General features: G+C 44.2%; 1 protein-coding gene across 2 annotated transcripts in view; it reads right to left on the bottom strand.

Moving 5' to 3' along the window:
* Nucleotides 1-1,969: 1,969 nt before the first annotated feature.
* The window catches only part of tnmd (tenomodulin), a 44,328-nt gene continuing 25,520 nt past the window's right edge, over nt 1,970-20,777 (bottom strand). Inside the window, exons 3-7 of one of the 2 annotated variants that reach the window (XM_062393126.1) lie at nt 17,307-17,447; nt 13,642-13,749; nt 8,455-8,617; nt 7,075-7,169; nt 1,970-2,946 (exon numbers count right to left, since the gene is read on the bottom strand). In XM_062393126.1, the coding sequence (XP_062249110.1) occupies nt 2,737-2,946; nt 7,075-7,169; nt 8,455-8,617; nt 13,642-13,749; nt 17,307-17,447 (717 nt within the window). In that variant the 3' untranslated portion in view covers nt 1,970-2,736. The remainder of the gene's footprint in view (nt 2,947-7,074; nt 7,170-8,454; nt 8,618-13,641; nt 13,750-17,306; nt 17,448-20,777) is intronic. The other variant, XM_062393127.1, reaches the window with a different exon arrangement.

The raw sequence follows: 20,777 nt of genomic DNA, 5'->3' as shown, positions 1-20,777 counted from the left end.
GCACTGAGGTCCAGAGCCAAAACTTTGGTCCTGGAGAGGATGTATGTGAGAAGACAAAATGTCCGAGTCAGTTTCTCCTGAAAGTTTCCTGAACTTTTCCTGACAGCCACGTTATATAATGTCTGAAAACATCCAATGAGACCATGTGAGAATGCAGCTGGAAAATGTTGTTAACACACAACGGACACAAAACTGAAAAGAAAACCCCCAAAAGAATTAATGCAGAAGATGCCAACGGAGACGTTGAATTGGAAAAAGTGAGATAAGATTTAAGAGTTTTGGGTGACTGTGTGCTCTGAACAAAAAGAACTGATTTGCTCAGTAGGATTCACACGTCAGTTCCTGTCTCTCGCATGTTCCAGAGGTAAACTTGGCATTTTCCAGACATTTTCCCCGGACGTCTACTGACCGGCACATCTCCTGCTGCGTTCTTCATATGTGAAGGCCAAACTCCTGGACTCAATATTCCGCACATCTTCTGGAATGGATGTCTGTCCTTGGAAAGGAAGCAGGATGGAGGCAGGAGGCAGGATGGAGGGAGGGCATCTCCCAGGACCACGGATCTCCTGACCTGAAATCGTAAACTTTTGATTTTGACTTAAAATGTTTTATTTTCAGGCAGGGCTGGCTCTCTGCAAAAAACAAATTTATATACTTATTAATCCCAGAAAAAGGTCACCTTCTCTCCAGGAGGCACACCGGAGGATGCCCCTCTTTGAGGCCCCTCTATGGTCGTGCCAGTGGCAGCATCAACACCATCCAGCGTCTTTCTGGGACGACTCCGCGGTGATTTTTAATTGTGACACGACTGTGCTTTCAATATTGACTTTCATGCTTAATGTTGGACTTTTTTATCCCAACAGGCATGAGGAGCTCTCAGGGAGCCGGCGGTAATATCTGTATCAGCCTCTCCAGTCAGGGCGAGCCATCCCCTTTCAGAGCCACTCTCAGGGCTTCCACGGCAATTTACTCTCACAACTACACAAAGAGACCTCGGCAGATAGACAACTAACACTTTAAACTATTTCCAAATGTTTCGGTGTGCGGGAGCTCGGCATCAACAGAGCGACACGCTGACTGCATCCTTTTTAATAAACACAGGACTTTCTGATGTGAGAAATAATAAGAAATGAATTCTATAAACACTGATTATCATGAACTTTCTAGAACTGCCTCCGGGGCTTTGCAGCGCACTTGTCAGTTTATTTGAGGCATGTTTGCAATTATTGCAATTGTTAACTCATGCCACTATTTTTTTACTTGACATGTTGCTTGGGGCCGTTGGCATTATTGATTTAAAAAATAACAATATGGGCGAAGGCTGAACTCCATTTATGAGCACATCCATAAAAACATTTACATACGCTAATATGTTTCACCCAAAATCCAATTCTCTGCCAAATATTATTGATTTTACCGACATTATTATCACACTGAACCAACACCAGTCGTCCTCCAGGTTCACTCAGCAGGCGAGATGCTTCCTTATCACTGTACACAAAGCATTGTTATGCATTAGAGACAAGAGACTCTCAGGTTATTGTAAATCTATGTTTTTTTTCTCGTCAAGACTTTTTTAATAGGCCACTAGATGTTTGCTAATGAGCGGGGGGGAAATGTTTATCTTTTTCTATCGAGCGCATGAGTCAGATTCGAATAAGCACAAACACTCGGGGGTCACAACTTTGTGTCATTGTTTCACACGACAACTGAGAGGATTCGTATGTGTAGTTTTTGCAGGAATGGAAATCAGGAGAGGGTAAGGGTTAGCAGCATTTGTTTTTTTTCCCGGCGCGACAGATTGAGATGTGGTGGTAGAGACGGAAACGGTCTCGGCAGAGGAGAAACAGACTCACGAGGTAAAGCATCGAAACACAACGGAGGACAAACAAACAAAGTGAGTGCATCAAAGACGACAACTGAGGCCTGTGCACCTTTAATCATACTGTACCTCCGTGTGCAGTGTAACTTGAGACCAAGAACAGAGGAGAGGGAACAGAATTATAATGATGCAGACTTGGTCACGTAGTTTTTCTTTTTTATTTACTTTTTTCTTGATTTTGTCTCATGTTTGACACGATTAATATATTTTTACTGAGTATAAAATTATGTTTTTGTACCCGGTGTCAGATTGTATCTAAGTTTTACATAATTTATAAAACGATTGGAGCGTGCGGCGAGGAAGTGCTCAGCAAGTTACTGTGACAACTTTATTATTTGTGTGTATCAAGTGGTGGGTAAACAGAGGAATAGCAAGAGTAAAGAATAAAACTTATCACAAAAAAAGAGTTTAATGTCTTATATGAAAGCACCACACACTATGTTTAATATATATAGTTGTACTGTCTATGTAGAAAACATCCTATAGAATAAAACGTGAAGCACAACAGAGGGAAGACAGAGCGTCTTAGAGCAGATTGGTTCAAGGTGACGTCTTCCAAAGCAAATTACACCAATTGACCAGGATCAAACAGCGAGGAGACCAAACAGGTAGATAAGCAGAGAAGAGGAGACAGCTGTAAACAACCACAGACCTTTTCTAAAACACTTCAATTGCCATTTAGACGCTTTAGACTGACTAATGCTCGATGGGCCCCACTTTCAGATTGGATAATAATCGTGTGCGATGGGCGGCTCTGGTCCCAGTGGTCTGGTACATTTGTCAAAGAGGAGAAATTTGCACCTTCCAACGACACAAACAGTTTAAAATCCCAGACGGCGCCCGCCCCCCCATCCTCAGACCCGGCCCAGCATACGGGCGATCCACCAGTTGCACGGCATGACAATCTGACAGATGACCCGACCCCCCTGGTAGTAGTAGGGCCACTGGTTGAAGCCGCCCAGCGGCTCGTAGTAGCGGCGGCAGAAGCGGTAACCACGGCGACAGTGCTGGCAGCAGTAGCCGTTGTCGTCCAGGTGGTTCTCCAGCTCGAAGCCGACTTCTCTCTGCAGGGGACACAGGAGCAGGGGCAGGGTTAGGATTTCACATATGACAAATGTCAGTCCTCCACAGGCAAGGGCAGGAAGAAGAGGAGGAGGAGGAGGAGGAGGAGGAGGAGGAAGAGGAGGAGGAGGGGCGAGGATTGATGAGGCTGCTCTGGCTGTGTGTCACCACAATATACATAAAACCCAAACAAGAGGGAAAAGATCAGAAGAGATGTCTGTGAAAACGCAAAGCCGCGTCCTGCTCGACGACTGTGACACAGAGATCGAGATAGTGGTGAGAATGGGCGAGCTTGATTTGAGCTGGAGGAGCATAAAACATGATGTAACACCCTTGACCTTTCTATTATAGCGGAGGTAGCACGACTGGCAGCCGCACAATGCCTCATCCCTGAATCCAGCATTCACTGCCTCTGCTCAGGAGCTATATTCAGTCAAAGCAGGTCTAATGGTGTAGTTACGAGAATAATTACTCTTTCTCTTTCATCTCTGACCTCCCTCCTTGACCAGAGCCCTCGCTCGGCACCAAAAACAGCTGCCCCCCCCCCCCCCCCCCCCCCCAGACAGGGCATTCAAACTCCAGCTCCCCACGTCTTGGCGTACTCCCACTGACCTTGACTTTAAGTGCACAGCACATTCCTGAAGCAATTAGCAGAGTAATGATCGGCTAACAAGGATTCTTTCATTTGCTCTCGCTGGCTGCCTCTGAATTTATCGAGAGGCCAGATGAAACCTAAACGAAAGGTAAATTGGGTAGAATTAATGGCCCTCGGATTTTTCCATTGTGCCGGTTGGTTCATGCCCTCGTAGACTCACGGGGGGGGCTGAGTGCCACGTCTTTGATCAAGAGCAACCCCCCCGAAATAGGGGGTTCGGAGGAGTGCCACTTAATTCGGCGGCGCGAGCGGAGGCAGCCGCTGCCCTCAGCGCGCATTTGACCACATTTCAATCTCTTTTTAGTGAATGAATCCTCGGAGACAATCCCGCACTGTCTCGTTAAACTGCTCGGATCCAGGAGACGACGGCCCTGTGCTGACTTCACATCCGAGAACAAACTGGCACAGCTCTCTGCCAGCGCTCACAATGACTCAGCTCCACGCAGCGGTGCAGAACAAAACACATCCACTGTGGGGAAAAGAAAATGTGTGGGAATTGTTTAAGAGGACAGGACCCGCAGGAGCACATGGCTGAGTCCCCCCTCGTCCCCTGCTACGCCGAGTAGGGGAATTGGGGTTTTTCTTGCATTTACTCTATAAGTCAGCTGCTTTTCTACTGCTTAGTATTTGTTTTCTGTGTGTATCCACAAAACAACACATCTACCACATGCATGAGAACAAGTAACCACATGCATTTGATGTTATGATGTATTGAGTAAAAATTACGTGCTCTGGAAACATACTTAAAACACATGGGGAGGGAGGGACAGATGCTATCTGGGAGAGCCGGGGCTTGATTTATTACTAGGACAAGCACAGGTAGGCTTTTAATGATTTATTGTTTCAGTCAAGTTTCAGGTCATCAGCTCCCAGGCAACAATCTGTTATGGAAACAACACGAAAGCTGTCAATGGACCGACGATAATCTTATCTGCTCCTCGCAGCCCGGACCGGGACGTCGCCGAATCTGGAGCCGTGGAAAATGAGGAAAAATTCTTTATTCAAATGACGCAGTGTTTATCGGGAACAAACAGCCAATGGGCAGCATTGTACCTTAAAGACAATTAATCAGAGCTATCCTTTTAAAACGGAGGCTCCGTATTCATCACTCCGGCTTTGAGTTGTCGTCTCCAGTGGGATGCCGCGGTGATAAGAATGGTTCACCTTGGGAAATCTGAGGCAGTCACTCACAAACAAGCAGCATTAATGAAGAGCAAAAAGCCATTACCTCCTCGCTGCATCTGATTTCATCACACAGCCCGGCTCACGTGTACACATGCAAACACGGCCGCGCACGCACAGACGCCCCCGCGCATAATGTGAGGCACTGGATATGAATGAGTCGGCAAAGTAGAAGCCCCGCGCCAGGCGTTCAATAAGATGTAACGAATCAAAGCACGACTCCTCTAATCTCCACACTTGTTGGTGTTATTTCACACACGCTGATCACCGCTTTTCATGAGCCTGAAGCACATGCCTGCATGTGTTATTAAATCTGGTAGCAGAGCTCATCACATTCATTCTGGGATCCAAACTGTAGCGATAACGTTTCCCACACAGCTTTGTATTCAAACAGGGCAGGGTGTTTTTCTTTCTCTCTGTGTAGACACACAGGACAGTGGCTCACATGAAATGCTCTGCTTCATGTGCTGATCTCAGATTTCCATCTGGCTTCGCTGCTCTACACTGAGCAGGAATGACAATGAAATGGGACATAATTGAATAAGGAGATAGTCGTGTACTTCAGTAAACTCTGCTGCTTTACCACAGTGATAAGGAGCTTTAGCTTGAGTGTAAAGATGCCTCCGGAGGCGCAAACAGCTCCTGCATTCACGGATTTGAATCCTTCAGCTTTTAGCACCTCTGCTCCGAAACGAAGTGCGACCCTGAACATTTCTCCCACAGGTTTGTGAGAATGCTTCACACGACACAAACACCTACATGCAGGCAGGAACTCGCACTCTGCACGTAAACATGTGTATGTGTGCGGGGTTAACTCGTATTGGAAACCAGGCCCCGCTATATGGGTCAAGGACAGTGGCGCCATCGTGTCAGCCGTGTCACATGGTAGTTATTCAGTTTGAAATTTCCAGGGCCACCTTTGATAGACCCGGCACCCTGACATGGCAGCTGTGGCAAAGGTCAGCTTCATATATCTGTCAGCCCCTGTCACAAGGACTCGAATGATGGTGCTGCTTCGTGAGCGAGCGCCATATGGAGGCGTGACTTTGAAATTCAGAATTAAGAAATGCAGATGAAGGGAGGGCGGGTTTTTAATGGGTCTACGTGTGTGTGTGTGTGTGTGTGTGTGTGTCTGAGTGTGCGTGTGTATGTGTGTGTGAGTGTGCTATCAGGAAGGATGTGGGATGACAGGGAAAGTGTGAGCAGCAGCCCGTGTGTGCAGTCACATTTACATGAGCTGAGGTTTGGCGAACACGTGTGCCGTCCTACTGACACAGGCGAGAGTTCAGACTCCCAATTACAGACTGCTGCCTGCCCTCCGCCTGGCCACAAAGGCCTTTGTTATCGCCGGACCCACAAACACCGCCTGGATGTGTGGCTGGGATGGATTGCAGCGGTATGCATTACTGCTGATATAGAGGCAGAGGGTTTCAAAAGGGGGAGCCAGGTTTTTTCATCCTCTGGTATGTTTTAATTGCATGGTGCACACGACGAGGGAGAGGACGGAGCAGCTGAGGGGAAATCGAGGAGTTGAGCAGGAGGTGTCTCTGAGACGGGCCTGAGAAATGTCAACATTAAAGGACGTCTCATTCCTCCGCATGTCTCTCGCAGACCGGAGCCGACTCATTATCCTTGAATTTAGCTTTAGAGGCTATTCACCCGTAAGTGTGCGTACGTGCTTGTGCGTGGGATGTCTGTGCAGGACGCGTTCGGTCGTGGTATCTTTACCGTGCAACTGCTCGTGTCGCTGAGGAGCACAACTCCTGCGTAAAGTGCTGCTTTATGTGATTGTCCCTCCGTCAGGGATAATTAATCACACAATGCCGAGGGGTTTACACGCACAACACCAAAACACGCCACCAGGACTTTCAGCTCATTTTTACAGGTTTTGATAATTAAAACCTTCTAAATAACTTGCCTGTGCTGCAGTGAGTGACCTTGAGAGCGTCTTTGTGCAGGGCATTCTACCGCCTCAAAAAAAAAAAAGAAAAGGGGGGAAGTGAAAAAAGACTAACGGCTGCTGTAAGGCACAAGTTGGTTCCTTTGAAAGGCTGGATATTCCTCTCAATTAATGGAGAGACATAAAGGGAGTCTTCAATGAACTGGCCTTACTTAAATAGATATATACAGCAATTGCTCTGCCCTCTGGTGCACAAAGTCAGTTTTAACATCAATTAGTGAGCAATTTATATGCCGCGAGAGTTGTGGCAGAGCCGGGACTGATTGAAGTCGCTCTACTGTATCTGGTGCAGCGGCGCCGGGGATGACGCGGCACAGAGGGTCCTGCACTCACATAGTCGTTGACGGCAGGGTGGTCCAGGACGTCCCGGGCGAAGCGCCGGCCTGTGACCTCAGCGTCGGGCGTGTCCACATTTTCCATCTCATCGTCTGAGCACAGAAGAGAGAGAAATGTTTATGGGCTTGCAACAGTTTTTTTTATTCCTCTTGTTTGATGTTAAAAGGAGAAAGCTTGTAGATTATCATTAAAGAGAAATACACTGAATTCGGTCCAAGATTCCGTCAAAGAATGAACCTGCTGCACACACATCACACAACCCAAACCTAATTAGTAAATGTAACTAAATACATTTACTCAACTACTGTGGTTAAGTATAATAAGCTAGTTCTATTTTACTGAAGACACAGATATACCTTTACTCTTCTACATTTCAAAGAGAAATATTTTCCTTTTATTCCACTCGGTCGGTGGAGATTAACATTTCACTTTTTGAACACGATGCAAAAATCCCAAAAATCCTCTCATTCCTCATTCCACTCTATTTTTCAGTCCTAAGAAAAGTTTTCTTTGAAGTTTGCCGAAAAGCACCAATTCCTTATTCTCTCTTCTTTTAAAACTGGAATAACTTCACAGCCAAAAGTCATGGAACAACATTAATGGAAGTTTTGGTCTGTTTTGGTCTACTCCACAAACGTACATATCTAACTCTACCTGCAGTTTGATGCTAAGCTAGGATTAGCTGGGCCTGGCATCCTGTGGCAACTTAAACATTAAAATCGACAGAAGCAAAACATTGCAGACCAGACAGATAAATACTAAAACTAAGCTGTTTATTAATGTGATGATTCTCTGTGTGTTCATCACCATGAACGATCACTTTATCACATTGTTTTTATATTGTCAAATTATACATTTATGATTATAAAAACATTAGTTACAGCTGCTTTAAAAATGATCTTACCGGAGTGTGAGATGAGAAAAACAGATATCAAGGATTCAGTAGCTAATTAATTTATACTATAGGAAGGTGGGTATTGTTTTGAAGTGAGAAAGATAAGATAATCATAATATAATCATAATTACCTAAAGTTAGCCCCATGTATAGTTTAAACAAATTGAGGATAATTATTTAATTTGTCATGGCCTCAAACTGCATCATGAGATGTTTCAGTACATTTTGCTGACCTGAACTTTTACTTTAACTTCACTGTGTTTGTGATGCTTTTAACAGAGTGAAGGAGCTGAATGCTTTTTTCTTCACTGACCATCAGCCTCTCAACTTTCTCAACACACAGAGACAGAAACACAGGCTGGATGCTCATATGGTCGGGAAATCATGCAGCCTCGGCGGACCTGCGGCCGGCCGGTGGGGGTGCCCTCCAGCGAGGGTGTTAATAGTCTGCGTTTAGAGGCACCGGTGCCCCCTGCTCTCACCGCTCAGAGGGGAGGGATGGATCCAGTGGATGGGCAGATGCTGGCAAATCTCCCAGATCTTGGAGTCAAGGAGGAAGTCCGGGTTAACGATGGGCTCCTCTTCAAGAACCCACACATGGGAGTCCTCCACCTTCATGTCCACCACCTCGGCCTCATTCACCTGCTGGAAAACACACACAAACATACACACACACATACACACACACACACACACACACACACACTGTTGTTTTATATAGCATGTCAGAGCTTGCTAAAACACTCGGGCCCACACAGAGCGTAGTCCTGCATTTGCACTCCGCTCCCTCGAGCCGTGCAGCATGTCCAGCCTCATCGTTTTATCTATCACCTCACTGTCCTTCGAGAGGGTGGCAACTTCCTGACTCCTGACTCCCACTGCCCTGACTCCCTCCTCTCTCTCTCTCTCTCTCTCTCTCTCTCTTACACCCTCTCCTCAAGCCTCCGGCATGCACGCTCTATTATACATCATTGAAATTCACAGACAGTGATGATTTGACTTTTAAATGACTTTAGAAGTGGTCTTCATTACTCTGAGTGTGGCTGCAATATCGCTTAATGTGACAGACACAATAAAGCCTTGCATTCTCCTCCCTCCCTCTCTCCCCCCCGTCCGTCTCCCGCCCCTCCCGCCCGGCCTCCCCCTCCGCCACAATGCTTCACTTGGCAGCCAGCACTATCAGTGGGCTTAATTTGTTGATACTGTAGTTCATGAGCTGTAAAGTAAACTATTATTGCTTAATGATAGGGACTACATGTCAGGGTTGTCTAATAGAGACGTATGAAGGGGATTTTGTAATGCCCTCCCCTAACAGTGCACATATTTATTTTCTTCATGTATATGTAAATACATACACAAACCGACCGCTCTTCCCATCCCCTTGTTAATTAGCAACCCAGAACAGAAAAACAGCTCACTTGACAAATGTTTTTACAAGGTGATTTTCTCCCAGTCTGAAGCTTAATTGCACATTAGTTAAGCTTGACGTGGAATCCTGGGGCTATAGTCGGAGCGAGCATCATTAATATTGGGTCGCGCCCCCTCCCCACTATTCACCACTGTCACTCTTGCCCGAATTAGAATTTTCGCTGGGTGTTTGTCATCGAGCGGCTCAGTTGTGACCTGAAAAAGAATACAAGACAGACACATCCTGTCACATCCAAGACTGTGCTCGGCGCGGGAGGTGCTTAACCAAGCTTTTGACACACGGCCGGTGGAGTAATGATGACTCGGAGGAGACGTTTAGGCCGGCGGCGTTGCGGCAGTGCGGCTGCTCTGGCATCGAGCCGGCGCACTCACGGGTCCCGGTGGTTGCAGAAATTAAAATCAAACTGGAGGAACACAAACAGCAACTCTCTAATTGGACCTCTTAACCACTGAGGCCAAGTGAGTCTTCTCTGGAAAGTAAATGGAGGTCACGACACGGGGTTCACAGCATGACTTTGACTTCGCAGTTTAGAAACGACTCCAGGAACTTGTAGCAGAGCGGGCGCCTGGGGGGATATGGTAAAGGTCAGAAACTTAGCACGGGGCAGGGATTTCTAAATGCCAGTTGACAAGCACCAAGACAACATGATTATGGTCTTCCAGTTTATACAGACTTTTGAAAGGCTTTTCCAAATCCGCATTTGACAAATGAAGTATTATTTGGCCTGCTCCTGGTGTATGTCTGCTTTACGCCTACAGTGCACAAGTTAATTACACAGCAGTTGTGCTGCGGTTAATGAATTTAGCCTCTCCCGCCACCGTATCCCAAGGGGGGGGGGACACACTGTCTATGTGACACATTGTTTAAAGTGCTGCTATGTTTGCCACAGATCGACTAAGAGTTTCTCACGATACCCTGGAGCTTTCTTACACAGCCCGGCACCGACAGGAGTGTGTGTGTGTGTGTGTGTGTGTGTGTGTGTGGGGGGGGTTATACATAGTAACAGACGGTGAATTCAAGCTAACACCCATATTCAACGTTCAGTGACAGAGCTGGCACTTGCTTCAGGGCTCTAAAACCCTGGTCACACCAGTGTTAAGAGCAGTGAAACCTCAGTCATGGCAGAAATCTATAAACCCAACAGATTCTTCAGTGGTTTTTCTATTGGTAATTGAAATTTATGGCATCAACACATTTACATTTACTGACACTTCAGCATGTGCACAGTAGGACACCTTGTGATCACTTAGTCTGTTTAATAAGACTGAATGCACAGAAGTACAAATCAAAACACGTCCACTTCTGCACTGATAAAGCCGAGGTGTGATTGACGGGCTGGTCATCGCAAGCCCCAACTGCAACGTCAACACATTTCTACTCGTGCTTGAGGCGCAAGATTTGATGCAGTGAGGAAAATACACAAACAACAATCTTGGAGCCAGCTTGTTTCCTCTAGGAGCGTCACTTCGGGGGGGCTACATATATTTCTTTGCTTTGACTCACGGGTTGCTTAGGTTTTTCCATAGGTCAGAGACGGACCTGTTCACAGCCTCTTGCCTCCAGCTGATCCAACGGAGAGTATAAACCAGTCTTTAGGGTTAGCTTTGCTACCTCTGTCGAAACACATGTGTAAACTCATTAGCAGCATTAGCTGCTGGGTTGTCTGTCAATTTGCTGCCAAATTTCCCCTGTAGAGACTAGTCTTAATTTTTTAGCTTGTTCCAACATTCAGATCCACAACGACAAAAGGAGGCAAGTAAAATATTTGCTTCTTGATGCATTGAGTTCAATTTTGGTGAACTCTGACATTTGCCTGCATGGGGGCCTGCGTGACCAAAAATAAGAGCTTATTTGCGTAAAATCAATTGTGTCAGAGTGAAAACAGCTTTGTAACAAAGAGTCAAGAAATCAATTGTGCAAAGACACCAAATGCAGCTAACAAACATTAGCATGAGTAGCATTTTAGCAGTTACGTCATCAGTCAGTTTACAGTATCACTAGTCACTATAATCTTTGCACAAGTTTTGGAAAGTTGTGTGACTGACAGAAACGAGTTTGTCAGCAGCTATAGCAACATAAATGCTCAGTTTGTTTACTTTCAGAATTGTCTCCCTGCCACTGACTCAGCTCAAATCGTCATGCAGACAAACACGAGTTAAACCGAGCTGTGTTCTTACAGGACTTTGGTGTTTTCACATCTTCTGCTGCAACGTTGCGGCTCAGTGTCTTGTTTTTCTGTTGGCAGTCTGAGTGGGAGGTTTCTGGGTTGCTGGGTGAGCTTTGGTCATCCATATTAAGTGGCTGTTTAATGGTGCAAGCAGCTTCCATCGACAATGCCAAAGGGTGTGAGGGAGGAGGATGGCGATTTCCATGTCAGACTGGGGGAACTGGAATGAAGCTCAGGGATTACTCCCTCAGATGTTTCATGGAGGAAGGCAAATTGAAAAGGGAGGACAAAATCCTGGCAAACAATTCATGTTGGTCACCTGGTTCTCCCTCGCTGGGGCTGCGTTTCCTTATCAGCTGCTTGCAGTTTTTCCACGATTTTTTCCCATTGTTTTTTTTCATCTCGGCTCTAAAGCCTGCAGCCGCTCCTCTGAGCACTCCCTCCTAAAAGCCTGTGGCTGGGTTAAGCTAGGAACCATTAACACTTGGCTTTAACCCCTGTGAGCTTCTTGTGTTTCACCACCTGAGGAGGAACCTGTGCTGATCTTGTCCAGGGTCACACGTTGCTGGATTTTCAGAGAGGACGGATCAGTGGCTGCGAGGACAGACCAAGGTCAAGGTCACGGTTTATTACCTCGATGTGCCCCCCCCCCCCCCCCCCCCCCCCCCTGATAGTGACTGCATTTCTCTTGTGCTTTCCATTGTTTTTGTTGTGAAAATATCCTTGAAGCAGCACACAGTGGTGTACTGCCTAAGCAGGAGTAGTGCTAAAAATAATCTTCTTTTAAGAGGAGATGGAGGGGAGATGTATGGTATTTGTTTTGTATTTTGAAAACCTGAACTGAATAATTGGTTCAACATTCTTGGGAGGTGCATTTATTTGGTTTCTCGCAGAGAACTAGATGAGAAGATCATTCCCACTGTGTCATGTTTATGAACAGATGAGGTCCCTGTGCACAGATATGAGCTTGTTGATCTTCCAGGTGGCTGCGCTCAAGCAGGAACTGTATAAGTAGACATTTATCTAGGAATATCTAAATCTTTTGTGTAGTACCCTCATATTTTAGTTTACATATTGGATTTTTGGATATGCATTTCAGCTCAGTCTTGTTTACATCATATATATTGCAATATGATCTCGGTGAAATCTGTTGTTTTTTTGTAGAAAAATAATATTGGGAAATCAGTAAGATAACGTCATTTCCAACTATGAGTGAACCTTGAACGTTTCAGGTCTGTTATTTTTTCTGTGTTGGCAACTCGGGTGTCAATCAGTCAGTATCGCAATAACTTCATTAAACCCTATTTATTTATTGTGTATGGATCAGACATTATGAAGGTGAGAGGAAATAACATTGTTCGTTCTTTTTGGGTGTGAGAGTGGGTTTCGCTTGGACTGACAACGGGCTTATTCTGTTTTTAAAATGAAGCGGCGAGCCAGCCACTTCTTCCCAGCTGCAATGTGAAATGTAAATGAGTGTGCTCGCAGTAGAGACATTCGAGAGAAGGATTTTCTCTTTGAACATACGGCTCACTCAGTGAATTGCACTGTGACACTGAAAAATTGGCAATTTTGATTGATTGAATTTCTCCCATTCCTTTTGCTGAAGTTCACATGCAACTAGAAGAGCCCAGAGAAGGAAAATTAATCGCTCTATAGTTGGAGCCTTGTGAATTCTTACAAAGAAAACATATTTTTTTCTAATACAAAAAAACATTTTAATGGCCTACCTCTCACTCAGACCTCTCTCGCACCCTTCCCCCTTTAGGCTATTTGGGTTTAGCCTTTGGAGGAGATGATTAAAAATTAATATTGGTTCAAGATTGACAGCAAACACTATTTGATGTGAGCCACAAAGCGGCAGTGGGTTTGTGGGTAGCTCTGACAGTTTCACAGGCACCACAAACCCAGTTTATTCTCCAGTGAGACGGGTGGGGGGCGAAAGGATAAGATGGACAGGCTGAGGATTTGTGTGGCGCTCACAGGGCTCTACTCTGGTTATCTCCCTATGCATGACAGCCCCTGTTGGACTAGAGAGGCTGGAGGTAGAGACAGCGGAGGGAGGAGGCGTACCAGCAACTCTGTGTCCTCAGCTTCCACCTCTGCCACCGTGGGTAGTTTCCTAGTTTGGGTCCTGATGTAGCATCTCTGATGTTCGGCAAAGCGGATCCCAGTGATTCCCTTTGAAAAAAGAAACAGAAATGAAGGGTTGCTCAGAAATTCAGATGTGTGTAACATTCATCAGCTTTCTGTGATGTGAGTATCCCATAAGCTCTGAGGCGATCGTTTTAAAAAGCTCCGCTTTTTGCTCATAATCAAAGCTCTTAAAAAGTCAGAAATTAAAACCTAATGAGTGAGGTGTGGTTTGATCTTTTCCTTTTGCGTGGTATATAAAATTGATGACTCCTTGGCCCTCACAACGCAGGACTTGCTTTTAGCCCGTGTTTCATGGTGGCTGTATAATACTGAATAGTAGGATATATCGCACAGTAGGGCCAAGTGACATTGTTGAGAATGAAGTGTTTTCTACAGAGAGTGCCCCCATTGAATTAGCCAGTCATAGGTCCCTGTCACTCTCTTAATCTGTGCAGTCAAGTGTGGAGTCACTCTCTTTAGCTCCACTGATGATCCTCCACCTTGTGGACTGTGGCTCTATTCACTCTGACACACAAAGCCTCGAAAGGCAAGAAAGATCTATTCATTTTCCCTCGCTGCCACTCGATGTTCCTCTGAAATACTCCGGTTAAATATCTTAGATTAAGTCTGAAAGATTTTCATCAGATCAGATTGTTTCAAATGTAGCTGCCGAGTCGAGCTGCTCATTCAGCATACTGTATTAGAAGAGACGGCAGGATCTACATCTGCCACGGCTGCTTTCAAATTGTATCAACTGAAAATCGTGCGAGTGGGTCCATGGAAATGGACTTGATTCAATCTAAATTTAATTACGGTAACACGGTCTGCTATGACATCTCCTTTGAATCGGTTAACTTGATCATGTGCGCGCTATTTCTACGTTTTCCCTGGTGCTGTCACTCTGAAAACCAGATACCAGGCGCACAAGACATGATACAAAGTGATGGCCGCCGTAATTTACTGCATGTAATTTCATCTGTGCAGAAAAGGGATGGGGCAATAATAGTCTCCAGCACAAAAGCATAATGTTGATGCTGGGCTTGATTGTGATGAGTCTCTGTTTAATTTGGCTCTACTGTATCGGTGACTTGTAGCAGAGGAGGAGAGGGCAGTGTTGTGATGAGATACAATGATTACTGGGGTTGGTCAACCAGAAAATTAAGAAAGACGCATTAACACAGGGATGAGAAATGGAAAAGCAATGTCATTTTAACAGGGCTGTGTTGAAATATCCACTTGTGCATCCATGTGCAAGATGCTCATCTTCATCTATTAAAGACAATAAAGAATAACAAAGTGCATGCGTCATTCAAGCCCTGTGAATAAAGAGATAAACTCATGAGATTGTGTATTAGTTTGGTCCCTTTAAACACAACTTTCTGTATTGTAGGGACCTTTACTTGTTTGTGATGCATATATAAAGTAGACTTACACTCTACATTACAATCAATAGACTGTAAATATTAAGATGGATGACACCTCTCCACCTGCTTAACGTGGCTCCATCCTCCTATTGCTGCTGCAAACGTCCAAGATCCTGAATATATTTGGCTTCACTTCCTGATAGTGAGAAGATGTGTAGCTGGTCGCCCATCTTTATTTACAGTTTCAGGTCTTGACTCACATGGGCGCCTCTTGTTCTCTCAGTTCACAGTATGAAAGAGACATTTAGCTAAAGATTTTATCAGGAGTGAAACCGAATGCCGATAGGTCTTAGTTAACATCGTTTTTTGCTGTATCAACAATAACTGTAATTAGATTTTATCATCGAACAGCTTGGTACAGTTTGTTATTTTATCATGTTAAATATAGTAAGCGGGTTTAGGACCAATGTTTCTTTGTTCCTTAGTTTGAATGTAAAAATGACTTTTGTGGTCCCCAGGACGTTTCTCTTTCTTCAATATCGTTTCCATCCTGTTTAAATGAGCCCAGTACTGTCCGGAGACAATAGTGAGCTGGATTTGCCTGTGGTCCACAGTCCTTGTGGCATAATCCCCTCATTTTCCATTCCTCACACAGCCCTCAGGCTTGAAGGAGATTGTTTTAGACCTGAATTGTTTTGATTCTGTAATAAAACGTAGTGTTCCATTAAAAAAAACTAAATCAATTCTAACATCAGTGCACAAGCCACCACTTAGTTTAACCTCATTGTAAGTTTTGCGTGGGTTTCCTTCCTGTTTTATAAAATCACAATATGGTTTGATTTGCGCTGCTCACGGAATAGTTTCTTACTAGTCCGTGGTGGAGCGCTCAATCAAACCAGTCTCCTCAGGGGACTTGCTTTTCTAGCTGGAATTGGAGCGAGCAACAGGCACATCTCAGCGTGTGTGTGTGTGTGTGTGTGTGTGTGTGTGTGTGCTCTTGTACCGCTATCTTTGTGAGGACCAGTTTGAGCCTACAACCCACGGAGTGAGGACATTTTGGGAAACTGAGGACGTCCTCACTCTGTGACTCCCCTTTAATGGACTGTTTCTGGGCTTAGACTTGGTTTTAGGGTTAGAATTAAGTTAAGGGTTAGGCATTTAGTTTGGATGGTTAGTGTAAGGGGCTATGGAATGCATTATTCCAATGAGTGTCCTCACTAAGAGGAGAGAAAGAAATAGATGGTGATTTCAGCGGTTCAGGTTTTTCCTGCTGCTGTGCCTGGTTTCCATCATGACTCCATTTTAGATTCACAAGATCCATTGTCACAAAAACAATTAACTCGCTGCATTTTCTTTTGTTTTTGGGACGAGGTGTATCCTGTAACATTCCGCCTTGCACCCACACATTATACAGTAAATAATGGTGTGAGAGTAAGAGCATTCATTACCCAGTCAAGCAGAACACAACCGTCTCTGAGGTGCAGCGGGTGCAACCTCCTGCTCACTCAAACAGGATTTAGGAATGAAAGATAAGTTAATGAGTTCTGCTGCCGACAAAATTACTGCTGGAAAAAAAAAGGGAAACAAACAGAGATGTGCTTCTTAATGGGCTCTGTCTCTGCACTGCAAAGACGTTACTGTATAGAATTAGTGTTTGACAGATCCCTCTCTCTCTCTCCGAGGGTGTGTGCACTGACAAACACACAAAACCATCAGTTGCTGCTTTAGCGTCAATTCATTTGCTTTCAGACGTTGCACCAAAGTCCAGATATTTTCCTGATATAATTTTCAGAGGGGCTGCATGCGAGGACGAAAAAATATCAGGGTCAATTTTCCTGTCAGCCCCGTGATAACGTGTCTGTAAAATGTCAGAGTGAGCCCATGTGAGACTGCAGCAGGAAAATGTCACAGCGAATGACTGGCCGTGTTGATGACACGCTGTGGACCTGACACAGGAAGAATATGAAGATGTAGAAGATGCCTGGTTTCATGCCTGGTTTTGTGTGTTCTCACCTAAATGTAATGGCTTATGTCATTCCATGCCACATCATCTCTCTCTCTACTGACGAACCCCTAACCCTACTAAAGGCAACGTTACATGGCAGACGTGACACTAATGTCCATGACAGCGTGCTATTTCCATCAGTCAGATCAAAGGGTCAAAGATGTGAACATTATCCTTCCCTGAGAGAGGAAAAAAGAGGAATTACCTAAATGGCCTCGTTTAATTTCACTTACATTTTTGAAGTCGTGCACCTCTATGACTTCTTCGCTCCCGTTTCCCATTCTGAAGATCTCGACTCGCTGACCTGGGTCGATCTCCAACACGCTCTCTGTCTCGATGCCATCCAACACGGCTTTGTACTGATGGTCATACACCTGCAACGACACAAACCACAACACCACACCGTGACTGGTGCATCTGATATAATGTAGTATAATGGGTTAATTTTTTTAATTTTAAGTTCACTCAAAGTTCAACGTCTCAGAGCTCTGCACTGATTATTAGATTAGCCTCCTGATTCGCTATCTATAGTTCAGTTTGTTCCAACTAGTCAAACAGGTCTGGTGTTGTTCTCATTGACAGCTGTTTCCCTGGGAGAAAAAAAGGACACAATTCTTTGTTTATGCAGGATTAAGGCTCCAGACATCCTCTTCTTGTGACAGAGCCAAAACAAAATTTGCTACATCTATGACAAACAGTGACAGAAAATGCCACAACAATGACAAAGTGTAACAAATGACAGCGGGAATGAGACAGATCCACAGGTTGCTATAAGTCAACTTACGGAAACAACAACCCTTAAATCAAAAGTGCGTGTTATTTTCCTGACATGGTTAATTGCTCTTGGCACCCAGAACCACAGATTGACTCAAAATGACGACGGAAACAAACAGAAAACAGCTGACGACGTGTCAGGGTGAATAATGAGGAGAAACAAAATGGAAGCTCGGTGTGATCACCAGACTCACACAAGACAAGATGAGAAAAGTTGTACTTTGGAATTTAAAATTGTTGATGTGCAGAAATTTGTAATATGTTAAACCTGCGTTAATTTATTTATTTTGACCACTTGCAGGCAGCTGAGTTTCTTTATGGAGAACAGTTGCTTATTAATACTCCCAGCAGACACGCAGCTACATTAGTATTTGGAGTCATGCTTGTGGGCAACAGAACGCATGTAAGTCCAATATTCACTGTCCTTCTAGCTCTGCCTGGAGGGAATAGCTGGCTCTTTTATTGCTCCACTATGTTCACCAACTAGTGACTACCTTTCCCTGTCTGCCGTTTATTGCTGGGCAGGTGGCGTTCACTGGATTTTTATTATAAAGCTGAAAATAGCTCCACGCTGCATCTTTCAATGCGGTTGATGAGGGCGGATCAAGACACTAAGAAAAGTTTGAAGACAGTAAAAAACCCAAAAGAATGAATGCAAAGATGTTAAAATCCCTTAGCTAAGATGAGGGGAGAGGTGGGGGCCACCTGGTGATAATTATCAAAGTGACCCCTACACAGTCATTTGATGCATCATTAATATAATAAATTGACTATGCAACATAGAATGAATAGAAAATGGACATAGACTAAGGTTCCAATAAGTGAAGCCATTGCGGAGAAATATACAACTGTGAACAGCATAAAGCAAATAGAAGAAGTCTCGACCAGGATATCAGCTATTGGCTGTTGCCCCAAGAGTCTATTGCATCATCAAACGATAGCTAATTGGCTCAAACAGCACTTCAGAAACCAGTAGCTTTCATGCTGGTTTTCTCCTTGCTAAAGAAGCTTCTAATTATTTGCGGCTGGATATTTGCTTTCAGTTCCTCATTGCCTGCAGATACGTATCATCTGCTTAAAGTGCTGCATTGAGTAATACGATCACTAATTTAAGTAATGTGTGTTGACAAGGTTAAGTAAGACAATGTACTGATGGAAGTTGATCTGATGAAGTATATAAAATAAAGACCTTTTGAGTCGGCAGCACTGCTGAAGCCTTTTCTCCACCGGCGCCTTAAAGCAGTGTTGTTTATCACAGCCGCTTGCTCGTGCGCTGTTCTCGGACATGCATGGGTAGCTCTTAAAATTCCCTGTCTGAGAAACGATTCTTGCCCACAGCTGAAAATATGCTATTAATATTTATGCGAGGGTTGTGTTATGATGAGAAATATATTGCTGAGTTCATCTTCATCTGTCTCTCTGCCAAATCAGAGCCTCGCCAATGAGACGCATGATTAATGAAAACACGCGGATGGGAGTCCATCAGGATTTATACCCCTCGTCAGAAGCATCTGCAGGTCCTCTAATGCTCCAACACAAAATTAGCTTTTACTTCTAACTCATCTATGTGTTCAGCTTACAGCATGTTTCCTCTCTTCTTTAGATGCAGAACATTTAGTACACTGCATCACACAAAGCCGTGAGTTGGAAGAACAGAGTAATAATGATGGAATTGGATATAACTCCTAATAGAGGATCACAGTTCAAATGGCACCAGCTTATAAATCTCCATTAACATGGGCGACAGTTGCCTGTGCTCCAAAGAGAAGTAGAACTTGGAATCGTCAGGAGAAGGCAAATTAAGATGGGCTTGAAATTTAAGTGTCAATTGAGCAGTTATGGATCAAATTGGGGCTATTAAACAGTCTGAGAGTCTGTGTGGTGAATTAAAGTTCTATTTGAGCATATCTTTAATATTAACATAAAGGTGCAATGGGGGTATAGACTCTGGAGGCTTATTGATTTGTACTAAAACAGTGAATTACATTTTCAGCAGGCTATCACTTTTGATGAAAATCCAGCCGTGAGAATCTCCCCACTGCACCGGGATGAAATAGATAATAATGTATTACAACAGTTTGACTTCAACTGGTTCAATATCCAAAAGCTGCTGCTGTGCACCATAATTGGCATTCTGAAAATAGGAATGAATGGCCTCTGTACGGCCTCTTTTCATTCTAGATGCTTGAGTACATTGGTGCGACTTGATTCAAAGCAATTGGGGGTGGATTTTAGAGCACAGCACAATATTTAGCCCCATTTTATTGTTTCTTAACTTTTGCTGATTCTCATCCTAAAAGGTATTCACCGGGAAATTTAAGAGAACTTGTTTTTCATGATTTACTCAATTCGTACTATTTATGACGTATTAACTCACTGAACCCGTCACTTGGCTGCGAAAAAGTTAGAGCTGTGAAAGTTAATTGGTTTCCCCTATGGTATAAAAAGGGCAGCACATAAGAACAGCTCCAATTTAAGTTACACTTACTTAGAAGAACTCAGAAACACTATACTAAGACTTTTAATACATGTGAAACTGTGACCAGAGTAGGGATGTGAGGCTTAATACAGGTGGTTCAAAGCTGTGTCGATTAAGTGTACAGGAGCAGTTATTTATTATGGCACAGGGCTCTTATTTTGAAATATAAGACAGGGGAGACTTGTGAGTCTAAGTCACGTGAGAAGAGATGTGTTAACACAGACGTGAGGCATACTTTAATATCCAGATCACAACTGATACTACTAAGTGTAAGAGAATGATTTGTAATGACTTACAAATAATTACCGTGAATCTTGCAGCAGTATAGGTCTATAAGCTAGTTATTATTATTATTATTATTTCCTGTCAGCCATTATTTTTATAATATTTTTAAGCCCTTATTTTGCGGAACAGGAAGTTAAATTTTTTCTCATGTTCATATTGACAGCAG

The sequence above is a fragment of the Platichthys flesus genome, chromosome 8 (genome assembly GCF_949316205.1).
Source record: "Platichthys flesus chromosome 8, fPlaFle2.1, whole genome shotgun sequence".
NCBI lineage: Eukaryota > Metazoa > Chordata > Actinopteri > Pleuronectiformes > Pleuronectidae > Platichthys > Platichthys flesus.
This window is presented reverse-complemented; position numbering and strand designations above follow the sequence as displayed.